Here is a 16,440-nt window from a genome sequence, read left to right on the forward strand (position 1 = left end):
TTGTACCATCGCCCGGGGGGGAATCGCTTCAGCGCAGAGGGAGAAGAGGGAAGAGACTGCAGCCCTAAGATTTTTGCCTCCACCACAGTGAGGAGGTGCTTGGAGGACTCACTGTGGTGGATGTTAATTTGTGTTTATTGTTGTTTATTATTGTATCATTGTATGTATGACTGCAGGCACGAAATTTCGTTCAGACCGTAAGGTCTGAATGACAATAAAGGAAATTCAATTCAAGTTAGACTTACCATGTGACAATATATATTGATCGTAGTACTAGACAGCCAACTAGAAAACCATACATAACCTGAAAAAGGGAAATAAAGTTAGTATAAGTACACATGGACTAGATCACAGAATATCACATACAACACGGAATATCACATCTCCACACATATATGTTGGATACGATTGGTTAAAACAACTAAAGAATTCAATCAATCCAATGGAAGCATAGACATTAGGAGAGGCCCATTGAGCCATTCTGCATCATGGCTGATCCCCCACATAGCCCTGATGTCCTGTGGATCTGCCTTGATCTTAAATATAGGTGCACTAGTAGGCCATTCAGCCCTTTGAGCCAGTACCACCATTCAATGTGATCATGGCTGATCATCCCCTATCAGTACCCCGTTCCTGCCTTCTCCCCATATCCCCTGACTCCGCTATTTTTAAGAGCCCTATCTAGCTCTCTCTTGAAAGTATCCAGAGAACCTGCCTCCACCGCCCTCTGAGGCAGAGAATTCCACAGACTCACACTCTCTGTGAGAAAAAGTGTTTCCTCGTCTCCGTTCTAAATGGCGTATCCCTTATTCTTAAACTGTGCCCCTGGTTCTGGACTCCCCCAACATCGGGATCATTTTTCCTTCTAAACTTGGTCTCTACAACCTTCTCATAGTCAAGAGTCTAGTACACAGCACAGAAACATGCTCTTCAACCCACCACACCTATGCTGACCATCTAATATCTATCTATACTGCAAATGGGTTCTCAGAATGGGTTATTTGATTAGTACGGGCATCAGAGGTTATGGGAAAAAGGCAGGACAATGGGATTAAGAGGGAGAGATAGATCAGCCATGAGTAGACTTGATGGGCCGAATGGCCAAATTCAGCTCCTATCACATGCTCTTGTGAACAAAAAGTGATGGAGTAACTCACAGAATGTCAGGGAGCTTCTCTGAAGGACATGGATAGGTGATGATTTGGGTTGGGACTTTTTTTCAGTCTGAAGTAGTCTGAAGAAAGGTTTCACCCCAAAAGTCACCGATCCATGTCTTCCAGGGACGTTGCCTGAACTACTGAGTTCTCAAGCACTGTGTTCTAGGCAAGATTTAATTCCAACAAAGATACAGATTCATTACATTCCAATGCACTAATTGAGAGAATCTAATAGAATCTCTGGGTAATAAACCGTTACAAGAGTGTGGACATTTTTAATCCCCTTCATTGTTGGAACTGCTGCAAACATGGGCCCCTTCCCAAAGTTCCTCCATCACCTACACAAAGTCATCATTCTGCAACAGAGATTTAACATCATTCAGCTCTCCACAACCATTCTGAACAGAATCTAAATAAGGGGATCATAGACTCATGTCAATATAACATCAGAAGCTGAACAAACATCGAGAAATCGTGTCTTCATTATAATTGTTATTATTGTAAGATATGGGCGATGAAATTTCATTTACAATCAAAGGGAAGAAGGTTAGCTTTGTTTATGTAGATTAAGTATGGGCAGTTTATTTTGTAACTTCATTATTGAGCGCAGGGCCTATCTAGCAAGGTCAGCATTTGTTGTCCATCGCGGCAGCTTGCTGTGTCATTTGTATGGTTACAAGTTGGGCATGCTGGCGTGAGGTCACACTGGTACAAGCCAGGCTGGATAAGGATGACGCATCTCGATCTCTGAAGGGCATCAGAGATGAAGTTAGTTTTTTTTTTAACACTAAGCCATGAATAAACAGACACAAATTGCTGGAGTAACGCAGCTAGTTAGGTAGCATCTATCTAGAGGGCCAGAGGGCATAGGTTTAAGGTGGAAAAATATTTAATAGGAATCTGAGGGGTAACATTTTCACACAAAGGGCGGTGAGTGTATGGAACAGGCTGCCAGAGGAGGTTGGTGAGGCAGGGACTATCCCAACTTGACAGGTACACAGGCACGACAAGCTTGGAGAGATATGGACCAAATGCGGCAGGTGGGACTAGTGTAGCTGGGATATGTAGGCCAGTGTGGGCAAGTTGGGCTGAAGGGCCTGTTTCCACACTGTATGAATCTATCTCTGAGTTTAATTTAGTTCATTGTCATGTGTATTGAGGTCAAGTGAAAAGCTTTTGTCGTGTGCTAACCAGTCAATAGAACGACAAGATGATTACAATCAAGCCATCCACAGTGAACATATACATTATAAAGGGGATCATGTAAATAACGTTTAGTTCAAGATAAAGCCAGTGAAGTCCGAGTAAAGAGAGTCCAAGGGTCTCCAATGAGGTAGATAGCCGTTGAGGACAGCTCTCTAGTTGTTGGTAGGATGCTCAGTTGCCTGATAACAGCTGGGAAGAAACTGTCCCTGAATCTGGTTTTCACACTTGTGTACCTTTTTCCCGATGGGAGAGGGGAGAAGAGGGAGTGGCCGTGGCGTGACTCGTCCTTGATTATGCTGCTGGCCTTGCCAAGGTAGTATGATGCGTGTCTGGAGAACATGAATCCAAATGAACCTATCCATGTTCTCCAGAGACGATGTCTGACCCGCTGTCCAGCACTTTGTGTTCTATGCAAATATCTTAAATGGTCAAATTTAAAAGCACAAGATCAAAATCTATATTGCATTACACACAAAGTTTAATGCTGATAAGTGTGAGGTGCTACATCTTGGCAGGACAAATCAAAATAGGACGTACATGGTAAATGGTAGTGAATTGAGGAATGCAGTTGAACAGAGGGATCTGGGAATAACTGTGCACAGTTCCCTGAAGGTGGAATCTCATGTAGATACGGTGGTAAAGAAAGCTTTTGGTGTGCTGGCCTTTATAAATCAGAGCATTGGGTATAGAAGTTGGGATGCAATGTTAAAATTGTACAAGGCATTGGTGAGACCAATTCTGGAGTATTGTGTACAATTTTGGTCGCCTAATTATAGGAAGGATGTCAACAAAATAGAGAGAGTACAGAGGAGATTTACTAGAATGTTGCCTGGGTTTCAACAACTAAGTTACAGAGAAAGGTTGAACAAGTTAGGTCTTTATTCTTTGGAACGCAGAAGGTTAAGGGGGGACTTGATAGAGGTCTTTAAAATGATGAGAGGGATAGACAGAGTTGACGTGGATAAGCTTTTCCCATTGAGAGTAGGGAAGATTCAAACAAGAGGACATGACTTGAGAATTAAGGGACAGAAGTTTAGGGGTAACATGAGGGGGAACTTCTTTACTTTAGAGTGGTAGCTGTGTGGAATGAGCTTCCAGTGAAAGTGGTGGAGGCAGGTTCGATTTTATCATTTAAAAATAAATTGGATAGCTATATGGACAGGAAAGGAATGGAGGGTTATGGTCTGAGTGCAGATAGATGGGACTAGGGGAGAATAAGTGTTCAGCACGGACTAGAAGGGCCCAGATGGCCTGTTTCCGTGCTGTAATTGTTATATGGTTATATATAAAGTAACTGCCCAAATAGACACAAATTGCCAAGAATTGGATTGTTGCTACAGGGTGGTGAATCTGTGCAATTCTTTGCCACAGAAGGCTGTAGAGGCCAAGACAATGGATATTTTTAAGCAGAGAGTACGGGTGTCAGGGAGAAGGCAGGAGAATGGGGTTAGGAGGGAGAAATTGAACAAATATTTTTAAGTCTGTCTTCATCGAATTGGACAAAAATACATTGATGCTGGAGGTGCGGGGCGGCACAGACTCAGGTTCGATCCTGAACTCTGATGCTGTTTGCGTGGAGTTTGCACGTTCTCCCTGCGACCATGTTGATTTCCTGCGGGTGCTACATTTCCTCCCACATCCCGAAGACATGCGGGTGTTTAGGTTAAATGGCCTCTGCAAATTACCGCAAGTGTTGAGGGAGTGGATGATAAAGACGGGATAACACAGAACTAGTGTGAATGGGTGATCGATAGTCGGTGTGGACTCAGTGGGCCAAAGGGCCTGTTTCCATGCTGCATCTCTAAACTAATCTAATTAAATAAAAGAAAGTAGTATTAGTAAAATAAAGTGCTATTAAATTAAACTAATAATGAACTTAACTAGCAGAGAAGTTAATGATCCAGTAACAAATAAATCCCACGGTTATCATTATTTTACCTCACCGAGTTTTGAAAAGAGTTTGTTTTGGGGCATGGCGACCAGTTTCCAAAATCTATGAAATAGTTCCCACAAATTGGAATGTACCAAATATGATCGATCCACCATTTAAGAAAGGAGGGATAGAAGCCACCAACCAGACAGCTTAACATTAATAATTGTGAACAAGTTGGAATCCACTATAAAGGATTGGATATCATGGTGGCAGCACGGTGGTGCAGCGGGTAGAGCTGCTGCTGCACAGCACCAGAGATCTGGATTCGATCCTGACTACGGGTGCTGTCTGTACGGAGCATGCAGGTTCTCCATGTGACCGCGTGGGTTTTCTCCGGGTGCTCCGGTTTCCTCCCACACTGCAAAGACGTACAAAGTTTGTAGGCTAATTGGCTTGGTATGAATGTAAAATTGTCTCTAGTGTGTGTAGGATAGTGTTAGTGTGCGGGGATCGCTGGTCGGCACGGATTCAGTGGCCTAAGGGCCTGTTTCTACGCTTATTCTCTAAACTAAACTAAATTAATCCTAAATTTTAAGAAGCACATAGGTTTGTAGGATAATTGGCACCTGTAAATTGCCCCCCATTGTGTCCGGAGTTGATAAGTGGGTAGAACTAGTGTGATTGCGTGATCGATGGTCGACATGGACTCAGTGGGCCCAAGGGTCTGTTTCATGCTTATACCTCTACTAAACTAACTGCACGACACAGTTCATTTCATATAACCATCTCCCATAGAAACATAGACAATAGGTGCAGGAGTAGACCATTCGGCCCTTCGAGCCTGCACGGCCATTCAATATGATCATGGCTAATCATCCAACTCAGTATCCCATCCCTGCCTTCTCTCCATACCCCCTGATCCCTTTAGCCACAAGGGCCACATCTAACTTAAATATAGCCAATGAACTGGCCTCAACTACCTTCTGTGGCAGAGAATCCCACAGAATTCCACAGATTCCTCCCTCTGTGGAAACAAGTTGCCTCCTCCCGGTTTCCCTCACAGTTTATTCCCTCTCACCTTAAACCTGTGCCCTCTAGTCATTGATTTCCCTTATACTGGGAAAAAGGCGCATTCACCCTACCTAACCCCCCGCACCTTTATAAGAACATCCCTCAGCTTCCTGCTCTCCAAGAAATTGCTCTGGAAGGTTAGATCGCATGGTGTAAAGTTAGATCGCACAGGATCCATGGAGAGATAGCTGAATGGATAGCAAATTAGCTCCATGGAAGGAAGCAGAGGGTGATGGTGGAAGGTTGCTTATCGGACTGGATGCCTGTGACTAGTGGTGTGCCTCAAGGTTCGGTGCTGGGCCCGTTACCGTTTTGTCATCTACATCAATAATTGGGATGAGAACATACAGGGCAAGATTAGCAAGTTTGATACAAAAGAGAGTGGTTTTGCAGATAGTTCCAAATCATTGGAACTATCTGCAAAATGTATTTTGGGACATTAAACAAGGGTAGTGTAGTGGCCTGGTCAAGGTCAGGAAAAGACCGGACGCCAGGCGGATTCAAAAGAAGCTTTTTAATTACCACAGTTCACGAACACACACCGACACTCTTATCTCTCCCCCTGGGGAGTCGCCCGGTCATCCCCGTGGCAGACCTACGCCCCTGTCCCTCAATCGTCGAGGGGGATGATCCAAGGAGTGGCCTACCCCCCAGGGACCGCCACAGTAGGACCAACACAGTCAATGGGAGGCCTCTAGGTAATGTTGTAGAGCAGAGAGAACCAGGAGTGTAGGTGCATGGTTCCTTGAAGGTCGAGTCGCAGGTAGATAAGGTGGTCAAAAAGGCTTTTGGCATTTGGCCATCATCAGTCAGAGTATTGAGTATAGAAGTAGGGAGGTCATGTTGCAGTTGTATAAGACGTTGGTGAGACCGCATTTAGAATATTGTGTTCAGTTCTGGGCACCTTGTTATAAGAAAGATATTGTCAAGCTCGAAAGGGTTCAGAAAAGATTTATGAGGATGTTGCCAGGACTAGAGGGTGTGAACTATAGTGAGAGGTTGAGTAGGCTGGGTCTCTATTCCATGGAGCGCAGGAGGATCTTATAGAGGTGTACAAAATCATTAGAGGATTAGGTCGGGTAGATGCACAGAGTCTCTAGCCCAGAGTAGGGGAATCGAGGACCAGAAGACACAGTTCCAAGATGAAGGGGAAAAGATTTAATAGGAATCTGAGGGGTAACTTTTTCACACAAAGGGTAGTGGGTGTATGGAACAAGCTGCCAGAGGAGGTAGTTGAGGCTGGGACTATCCTATCGTTTAAGAAACAGTTAGACAGGTGCATGGATAGTTGGTTACACAGAAAAGCTGGAGAAACTCAGCGGGTGCAGCAGCATCTATGGAGCGAAGGAAATAGGCAACGTTTCGGGCCGAAACCCTTCTTCAGACGATAGGACAGGTTTGGAGAGATATGGACCAAGCACAGGCAAGTGGGACTACTGTTGCTGGGACATTGTTGGCCGGTGTGGGCAAGTTGGGCCGAAGGGCCTCTTTCCACACTGTATAACTCTATGACTCCAAATAAAGTTCTAGCCTGCCCAGACTCTCCCTATAGCTCAGGCCCTCGAGTCAAAGCAACATTCGTGTAAATCTTTCCTGCATCTTTTCCAGCTTAATGAAGTTCAGGCACTAAGGTCTATTTATTAACATGCAAAGAAATAAATTATGGCCAGTGTGCCAATAAGCAAAATAAAATGTAGTTAACAAATGCGTTGAGGGGGAAGGGAAAGCTGAAAGATTCACGCTTGATTAAAGATATCTTTATTAACAGCAGTTGATTGATTCTTATCTAGGGGTTAACTCGTAAAGCAATAATGTCAGCATATGAAAACATTATTTGAGCCCAGTTGGACCTAAGAAGAAAACAATTCTTTATTACTGCTTCTTGCCGTTCTTTAAACAAAACTGGTGCCCCAAATGTTTCTTTCCCATGAAGATAATACCACTTTAAATATCTAGTTACACACTGTGACCGGCAGATAACCTCAGCTGCCGGCAGTGTCTGGCTAGCTTAAATTGTGAGTCCCCTTAAGCCAGCAGATGTCAAATTAAATAAGATTATTGAAGTGCCTAAGTGTATTTAATTGGGAACACAGTCGAACTCTCCCACAGTTTGTCCTGTCAGGTGATTTGAGCTATTCTCAGAAACAGCAATGATAACATGCCTGGAGATTCATACATAAAATGAGACACTCTCAGATTTGGGTTGTGGATCGCAAATACCAACATGAATACTGCAGGGCAACTTGCAAGCTGCCATACCTGGAGCAGCTCATGTTTCAGCCTTTAACGGCGGAGCTATGGGCAAAACAGGATTTGAGTTACTGCCTCAGTCTGGAGTGCGTACTTGGGAAGCAGAAATGAAAGAACAAAATGGGGCGGAATAGTGGCGCTGCAGTAAAGTTGCTGCCTCACAGCGCCAGAGACCCAGGTTCGATTCCATCTACGGATGCTGTCTGAGGTGTTTGTACATTCTCCCCGTGACCCTGTGGGTTTTCTCCGGGTGACAATAGACAATAGGTGCAGGAGTAGGCCATTCGGCCCTTCGAGCCAGCACCGCCATTCAATGTGATCATGGATGATCATCCTCAATCAGTACCCTGTTCCTGCCTTCTCCCCATATCCGTGGGGCAGGTACGGGATACTGAGTTGGATGATCAGCCATGATCATATTGAATGGCGGTGCAGGCTCGAAGGGCCGAATGGCCTACTACTGCACCTAATTTCTATGTTTCTATCCCCTGACTCCGCTATCGAGAAGGGTGCTCCAGTTTCCTGCCCAACTCCAAAGACGCACAGGTTTGTCGGTTAATTGGCTTCAGTAAGTGTCGATAGCGTGTAGGATAGTGCTAGTGTACGGGGTGATCGCTGGTCGGTGCAGACTCAGTGAGCCAAAGGGCCTGTTTCCACACTGTAGGTCTAAACTAAACTGAATTAAGTATGTAGGAATTTCTTCTGCAGTTGTATAGGGCTCTGGTAAGACCACATCTGGAGTATTGTGTACAGTTTTGGTCTCCTAATTTGAGGAAGGACATCCTTGTGATTGAGGCAGTGCAGCGTAGGTTCACGAGATTGATCCCTGGGATGGCGGGACTGTCATATGAGGAAAGATTGAAAAGACTAGGCGTATTCACTGGAGTTTAGAAGGATGAGGGGTTATCTTATAGAATCATATAAAATTATATTAGATGCAGAAATGTTTTTCCCAATGTTGGGCGAGTTCAGAATCAGGGGCCACAGTCTTAGAATAAAGGGGAGGCCATTTAAGACTGAGGTGAGAAAAAACGTTTTTCACCAAGGGAGTTGTGAATTTGTGGAATTCCCTGCCACAGAGGGTAGTGGAGACCAAATCACTGGATAGATCAATAACCCGTGCCTGCCTTCTCCCCATATGCCTTGATTCCACCAGCCCGTTGAGCTCTATCAAACTCCCTTGAGTTAGATAGAGCTCTACGGGCTTGTGGAGTCAAGGGATATGGCGAGAAGGTAGGCACGGGTTACTGATTGTGGATGATCAGCCATGATCACAATGAATGGCGATGCTGGTTCGAAGGGCCGAATGGCCTCCTCCTGCACCTATTGTCTATATTTCTATGAAGGAGCTGCAGATGCTGGTTTAAAATGAAGATAATTTAGTTAATCTTAAATTAAATTAAGATAGATTAGGTTTAGGTTTAGTGATACAGGGTGAAAACAGGCCCTTTGGCCCACGGAGTCCGTGCCGACCAGTGATCACACCCTATGCTCGTTCTATCCAACACACTCGGGACAATTTACGGAAGCCAATTAACGTACAAACACGTAAGTCTTTGGAACGTGGGAGGATACCCGGAGCACATGAAGAAAACCCTGGCGGTCAAAGGGCCTGTGTAAATTTCCTCTTGTATGTAGAAAGTGGATAGAACTAGTGTGAATGGATGATCTAAGGTTGGCATGGACTCCGTGGGCCAAAGGGCCTATTTACGAATGAATTGCTAAACTACACTAGTTCAGCAAGACTTCACTCTGCCTCGGCAAGGCTAGCAGCATAATCAAGGACGAGTCTCACCCCGGCTACTCTCTCTTCGCCCCTGTCCCATCAAGCAAGAGGTAGAGAAGTGTGAAACCGCACACCTTCAGATTCAAGACTGAAGAGAGTTTATTGTCATGTGTCCCTGGTAGAACAATGACATTCTTGGATTCAGGGACAGTTTCTTCCCAGCTGTGATCAGGCAACTGAACCATCCTACCAACAACTAGAGAACAGTTCTGAGCTACCATCTACCTCATTGGAGACCCTTGGACTATCTTTACTCAGACCTTACACTAAACATTATTCCCTTTGTCATGTATCTATCTGTACACTTGTGTGGCTTGATGTAATCATGTATAGTCTTTCCGCTGACTGGATAGCACGCAACAAAAGCTTTTCACTGTACCTCAGTACATGTGACAACAAATTAAATTAAAACTATAAAACTAAATTTAAGCTTCCACGAACATCACGTTCTATGTAAATCACATTATGCCAATGCAAATTGCTGATTTTCAGGATAATGACAAAGAACTGTGGTGAATGTATGATCTAAGGTTGGCATGGACTCTGTGGGCCAAAAGGCCTGTTTCCATGCTGAATCTCTAAACTAAACTAGTTCAGCGAGACCACGAATAGTGAAAGGCCTGGCTAGAGTGGATGTGGAGAGGATGTTTCCACTAGTCTCGGACCAGAGGGCACAGCCTCAGAATAACAGGACATACCTTTAGAAAGGAGATGAGGAGGAATTTCTTTAGTCAGGGGGGTGGCGAATTGGTGAAATTCATTGTCACAGACGGCTGTGGAAACCAAGTCATTGGGGGACTTTTAAGGTGGAGGTTGATAGATTCTTGACGAGTACGGATGTTAGGGTGTATTACAGGGAGAAAGCAGGAGGGGGAAAGATAGATCAGCCATGATTGAATGGCAGGATGGACCGAATGGCCTAATTCCGCTCCTACAACTTATGAAAGAAACTGAAGCAACCTCCAGTGAGAAGGGAGAAGAAGCAGCAGTATGAGATCTGAGGCCAGGGATCCACAAACACCACTCTGACCCCTGAAACACCGGAGATTTGTTCAATTCTCATCCAGCTCATCAGTCCAACTGGCCGAGCTGATTAACAAGCATGTTGCCCCTTCAAGACATTTCCATGCTAGACGTCTTTATAATGATCTATATCCCCATGCCTTTGCAGAAAGCCAGGCCAGACTGCAGAGGCGAAGCCAAACAAAGCAGACAGCTTGCTGGAATTCCGCCACTTGTGACCTCCCTGGAGAGACTAGACATTAGAGATATAGTGTGGAAACAAGCACTTTGGGTCCACGCCGACCAGCAATACACTAGCACTATCCTGTACACGAGGGACAATATACAGAAACCAATTAACCTGACAAAGCTGTATGTCTGTGGGTTGTGAGACAACCCACACAATCACAGGGCAAACGTACAAAGTCCACACACAGTTCTCTTTTCCAGAGAGGAAAGAAACAGGGCTTGAAAATAATGCCACCAAACAATGACAAAAGTATCAATAAAGAATTCAACACTATAAAACAAATTTGCTGATGAGAGTTTGAACGATTATTCTAAACACTGCGGATGTCCCCGCAAGGAACCTAGTTTGAAGTACAGCAAATGGGCTGTTGGCATTTTGCCTACAACTTCCAATTTGCTAAGTCCCCACCCTCCATTAAAATGGAAAATTAAAGACTCGTGGGAATGATTTCCACGTACTATAGTTGCTTAGTACCACTGGCAAGGCAGCTGCCAACATGTGTAGGAAAGAACTGCAGATACTGGTTTAAACCAAAGATACACAGAAAGCTGGAGTAACTCAGCAGAACAGGTATGTCACCCATTCCTTCTCTCCAGAGATGCTGCCTGTCCCTCTGAGTTACTCCAGCTTTCTGTGTCCATCTTCAGCTGCCAATATGTTCCAGCTTGGACTAGATACATCTAACTGAGAAACTCTCTGTTAGACAATCTGTCCATGTGTGCAACATGTATGAACCACAATACATGGGATCATGAGGCTCATACCCTGACCAGTCACAAAGTCGCTGATGTCTTTTAGCAAGGGCAACACAGAAGAGTTGAGGCCTCACAGCGCCAGAGACCCTGGTTTGATTCAGACTCCGGGTGCTGTCTGTACGGAGTTTGTACGTTCTCCCCCTGACCTGCATGGGATTTTCTCCAGGAGCTCCTGTTTCCTCCCACACTCCAAAGACGTGCAGGTTAGTAGGTTAACTGGCTTTGGTGAGCTGTAGAATTCCACTGACCAAAACTGTTTGCACCCTACCTCTCTCCTAAGGTGACAGATGGTCATGCAATACCATATTAAAAAATGTCAAAAATGAAGGAAAGGTATTTGAGTTTCTAGTTTAAGTGCGCAGCATAATTCTTCACAGGTAGCTACTGCCAATTTCACAACAACCTGGTTTTGAATTGCATGCTGTCAAAGTTAATGCATGCCTACAACCAGTGATTAGTCCAAATTCAGGAAGGACAATGTGCTGCAGTGACTGATTTTCAATAAAAAAAAACCTTGCATAGAACAACAGAAGCAGTAGGTAATGAAAGTATCGGCCCCCAAGTTGAAGATCTCGGAGCTCATTCACTCAGCAAGTGGTAAAGAAAATTGAATTATATAATGGAACAATGTTACTGCAGTTCAACAAAGACAGAATTGTTCTGGATTCCAGAAACAGAGACACGGAGCCGTTTTCAGTCAAGCTGCAAATATTTAACGCCAATTCCTTATAACCAAGAAGAATCCGTTTTTGGAAATCTACAACCATGAGTTGTCATAGAGTCTAACAGCCTAAAAACAGGTACTTCGGCCCAACTTACCCACACCGACCAACATGTCCCATCTACACTAGTCCCTCCTTCCTGCATTTGGCCCATATCCCTCTAAACCTGTCCTATCCATGTACCTGTCTAAATGTTTCTTAAAACTTGCGATTGAATGGTCCTGACCCGAAAGGTCAACTCTGAAGAAGGGTCCCAACCCAAAATGTCACCTATCAGTGTTCTGCTGAGATGCTGCCTGACCTGCTGAGCTACTCCCAGCACTCTGGTTTTTTTTGGTTTGTAAACCAGCACCTGCAGTCCCTTGTTCCCCTTCAACATGGAAGAAGGATGAAGGTGCATGAATAAGTTTTGGAAGAACATTCCAATTTAGTTCATGACAAAGGGGGATAGAGACAAGGAGTGCTGCAGGAGGACACATTGAACACATCAATTGTACATTATTTTACATACCAGTCATTTCCAGAATTATTCAATCTCATTATATAAAATCCACATTTTCTCCTAATTTCCAATATTAATTCTGTTATTGGCTGCAACTATAGAACGTAATGATCGGTATTTTTAAATCACCAGACAACATCAAGTCTGGTACAAAATTCCTAACAGTAGCAGCATTTTAATCTCAGGACATACTTAAATGCTTGAGCAACCATAAAGCTAGTTCAAGTACCAATTACTTATTTCTGGTTTAATAAACAGGACCAAACTAATGGCTGTGCAGTGTAGCTTTTAAACCATCCTGTTTAATTAAACAATAAACGCTGCCTTTGACGTGGACAGATATTCAGAGGCTAAAGGGGCTGTCCCACTGTACGAGGTCATTCAAGAGCTCTCCCGAGTTAAAAAAAAAATCAAACTTGTGGTAAGCACGTAGAATGTACGTAGCGGGTACGTCGGAGCTCGGGACGTCTCTTAGCGGCTCGTAACGCTAACGGCCGGTACTAGGGAAACACGGTAGTTCCTGAAGACTCGTGAAGATTTTTCAACATGTTGAAAAATGTCCATGAGAGCCCCGAGTACTGACGAGCGGCCATTACCGTAAATCTCCGAGTTCGAATCAGGGGGAACTCAGGAGAACTCTTGAATTAGCTTGTACAATGGGACCGCCCCTTTAAAATTAGAGTAAGTGTGTCATAGTCATACAGCATGGAAACAGGCCCTTCAGCCTAACATGCCTATGCCAACCAACATGTCCCATCTACTCTCATCTTATCTGCCTGCGTTTGGCCCATATATATCTAAATCTGTCCTATCCATTTACCTGTCTAAATGTTTCTTAAATGTTGCGATAGTATCTGCCTCAACTACTTCCTCTGGCAGCTCGTTCCATACACCCACCACCCTTTGTGTTACCACTCACGTTCGTATCTTTACCCCCTCACTTTAAACCTATGTCCTCTGGTTCTCGATTCCCCTCTGGGCAAGAGACTCTGTACATTTACTCGATCTATTCTACTCATGATTTTGTACGCTTCTACAAGATCACCCCTCACCCACCTGCACTCCAAGGAACACTCTAGCCAGCTCAACCTCTCCCTGTAGCTCAGGCTCGGGCCCTTGAGTCCTGGCAACATCCTTGTAAATCTTCTCTGCACCCCTTCCAGCTTGACATTGTCTTTTCAATAACATGGTGCCCAGAACTGAACGTGATCCTCTAAATGTGGCCTCACATGTGGTTTAACTGTCATAAAAGTCTGCATGATTAAGCTTCAATAAACTTCACCAATGTCGTATATAACTGCAACATGACCTCCCAACTTCTGTACTCAGATATCGAAAGACTTCCTGGTCTCAGTTTCCATCTGAGATAGCTACTAAAGCTGCAGCTTCTCAGCTCATGACAGAGGGGGATAAAGACAGCTGCAGCTTCTCAACTCATGACAGGTCAGAAGATACAAAGCTTGGAATAAATCCCCCAACAGCTTTCTGATTTGCTGATAACTTGATCTGTGCTGCATGACTCAAATGAACATTTTATTTGTTCAAAAGGGATTAAGATTCTGAAGCAACAGTGCTCTCGCATCACAGGCATGGACAGGGCTGAGAATCTCTTCAATTTCCGCCTTCCCCTCCAAGCTAGCCAGGAGCAAGACACTCTGGCTAAAAGCCTGGCCGCAAACCACCACGAGAACACAACGGAATAGTAGGCCAACAGGCCATAGATCGGGTAGATGCACAGAGTCTCTTGCCTAGAGTAGGGGAATCGAGGACCAGAGGACATATGTTCGTGAAGGGAGAAAAATGTAATAAAAATCCGAGGGGTAACCTTTTCACGCAAAGGGTGGTGGGTGTATGGAACAAGCTGCCAGAGGAGGTAGTTGAGGCTGGGACTATTCTAATGTTTAAGAAACAGTTAGACAGGTACATGGATAGGACAGGTTTGGAGGGATATGGGCGAAGCGCAGGCAGGTGGGACTAGTGTAGCTGGGACACGTTGGTGGGTGTGGGGGCAAGTTGGGTCAAAGGGCCTGTTTCCACACTGTATCACTCACTCTATGACTCTAAGCCTGCCCCACCATTCTGTAGGGTCACGGCTGGTCTACGTAGAAACAGGGAACTGTCAACACAAAATGACACAACGTGCTGGAGTAACTCAGTGGCTCGGGCAGTATCTCTGGAGAACATGGACAGGTGATTTTTTGGGTCGGGACCCTTCTTCAGCCTGATGCTGTTTACCTGCTGAATTTCTCCAGCACTTTGTATCTGAAGAAGGGTCCCGACCTGACACATCAGCTGTCCTTTTTCTCCAGAGGTGCTGCCTGACCCGTTGAGTTTCTCAACACTTTGTGTCCTTCCATGGCTAATGTATGCTGCCCTCCCCCCCTAGAACAGTACAGCACAGGAACAGACCAAGCCCACAATGTCTGTGCCGAATATGATGCCAATGTCTCCTCTGTGCCAGTTCCCCGTAGCCCTCAATTACTCAATCTTTCACATATTTATCCGCCTCCACCTCGGATATATCTATTGACCTGGCCTCCATGGTCCTTGGGGACAGAGAATTCCGGAGATCCACCACACTCTGAGAGGAAGCCTAAAGCCCATGCAGCCCAGCTTTAAATTAATGAGCCTTTATTTTGTTTGCCCCCTTGTGAACTAGTGAACAAAGTGCTGAGGAGATAAGTAGTCACCTTGCCAAATACTACACATATCCTTCTTCCATTCTGGTTCCTTGGATGAGTAGGATGATGGAGGGGTGGGTACAAGTGATAAATAATTTATATATATGAATAAATAGTCCGATGTGTAAATGACTGCTTTGTGATTCCATCGCCCCCATCCTTTCGAACTACTTCCCCATTTAATGGATGTGTTCAATTTCTTTAGGTATCACTTGAGTTTGCCACATAACTTGGTGTAGGGACACCATCGCCACCTCCCCCACCCCCAGAGATAACTTTCACACACAGCGAGCTACCACTTGACGACATCACCAGAAAAATTACATTCCATCATTAAAATCCATTTAGAAATATAACTTGTTGACATCGCAATTGAGCACAGAAACAGGCTTTTTGGCATAATTTTGGCCCAACCAAGGTGCCCCATCTTCACTAGTCACACCTTAGTTTAGTTTAGCTTATTGTCACATGTACTGAGGTACAGTGAAAAGCTTTTATTGCGTGCTAACCAGTCAGCGGCAAGACAACACATGATTACAATCGAGCCATTAAAACATAGACAACAGAAAATAGGTGCAGGAGGCGGCCATTCGGCCCTTCCAGCCAGCACCGCCATTCATTGTGATCATGGCTGATCACCCACAATCAGTAACCTGTGCCTGCCTTCTCCCCATATCCCTTGATTCCGCAAGCCCCGAAAGCTCGATCTCACACTCTTTTAAATTCACCCAGTGGATTGGTCTCCACTGACTTCTGTGGCAGGGAATTCCACAAATTCACAACTCTCTGGATGAAAAAGTATTTTCTTTATTCAGTTTTAAATGGCCTCCCCTTTATTCTTAGACTGTGGCCCCTGGTTCTGAACTCCCCCAACACCAGGATTTTTTTTCCTGCATCTAGCTTGTCCAGTCCTTTTATAATTGTATATGTTTCTATAAGATATCCTCTCATCCTTCTAAATTCAGGTGAATACAAGCCAAGTCTTTCCAATCTTTCCTCACATGACATTCCCGCCATCCCGGTGATTAACCTGGTAAATCTGCGCTACACATTCACTGTGTATAGATACATGATCCCATATCCCACTAAACCTTCCCTATCCATGCACCTGTCTAAATGTTTCTTATATGTTGTGATAGTGCCTGCGTCAACTAACTCCTCTAACAGCATGTCCCCTACACCCAC

General features: G+C 44.6%; 1 protein-coding gene across 2 annotated transcripts in view; it reads right to left on the reverse strand.

Moving 5' to 3' along the window:
* acer3 (alkaline ceramidase 3) overlaps positions 1-16,440 on the reverse strand; it is a 193,594-nt gene that overhangs the window by 33,194 nt on the left and 143,960 nt on the right. For both annotated transcript variants that reach the window (XM_055664822.1, XM_055664823.1), the window contains exon 7: positions 246-304. In XM_055664822.1, coding sequence (XP_055520797.1) covers positions 246-304 — 59 coding nt within the window. The remainder of the gene's footprint in view (positions 1-245; positions 305-16,440) is intronic.

The sequence above is a fragment of the Leucoraja erinacea genome, chromosome 45 (assembly GCF_028641065.1).
Source record: "Leucoraja erinacea ecotype New England chromosome 45, Leri_hhj_1, whole genome shotgun sequence".
Classification (NCBI taxonomy): domain Eukaryota; kingdom Metazoa; phylum Chordata; class Chondrichthyes; order Rajiformes; family Rajidae; genus Leucoraja; species Leucoraja erinaceus.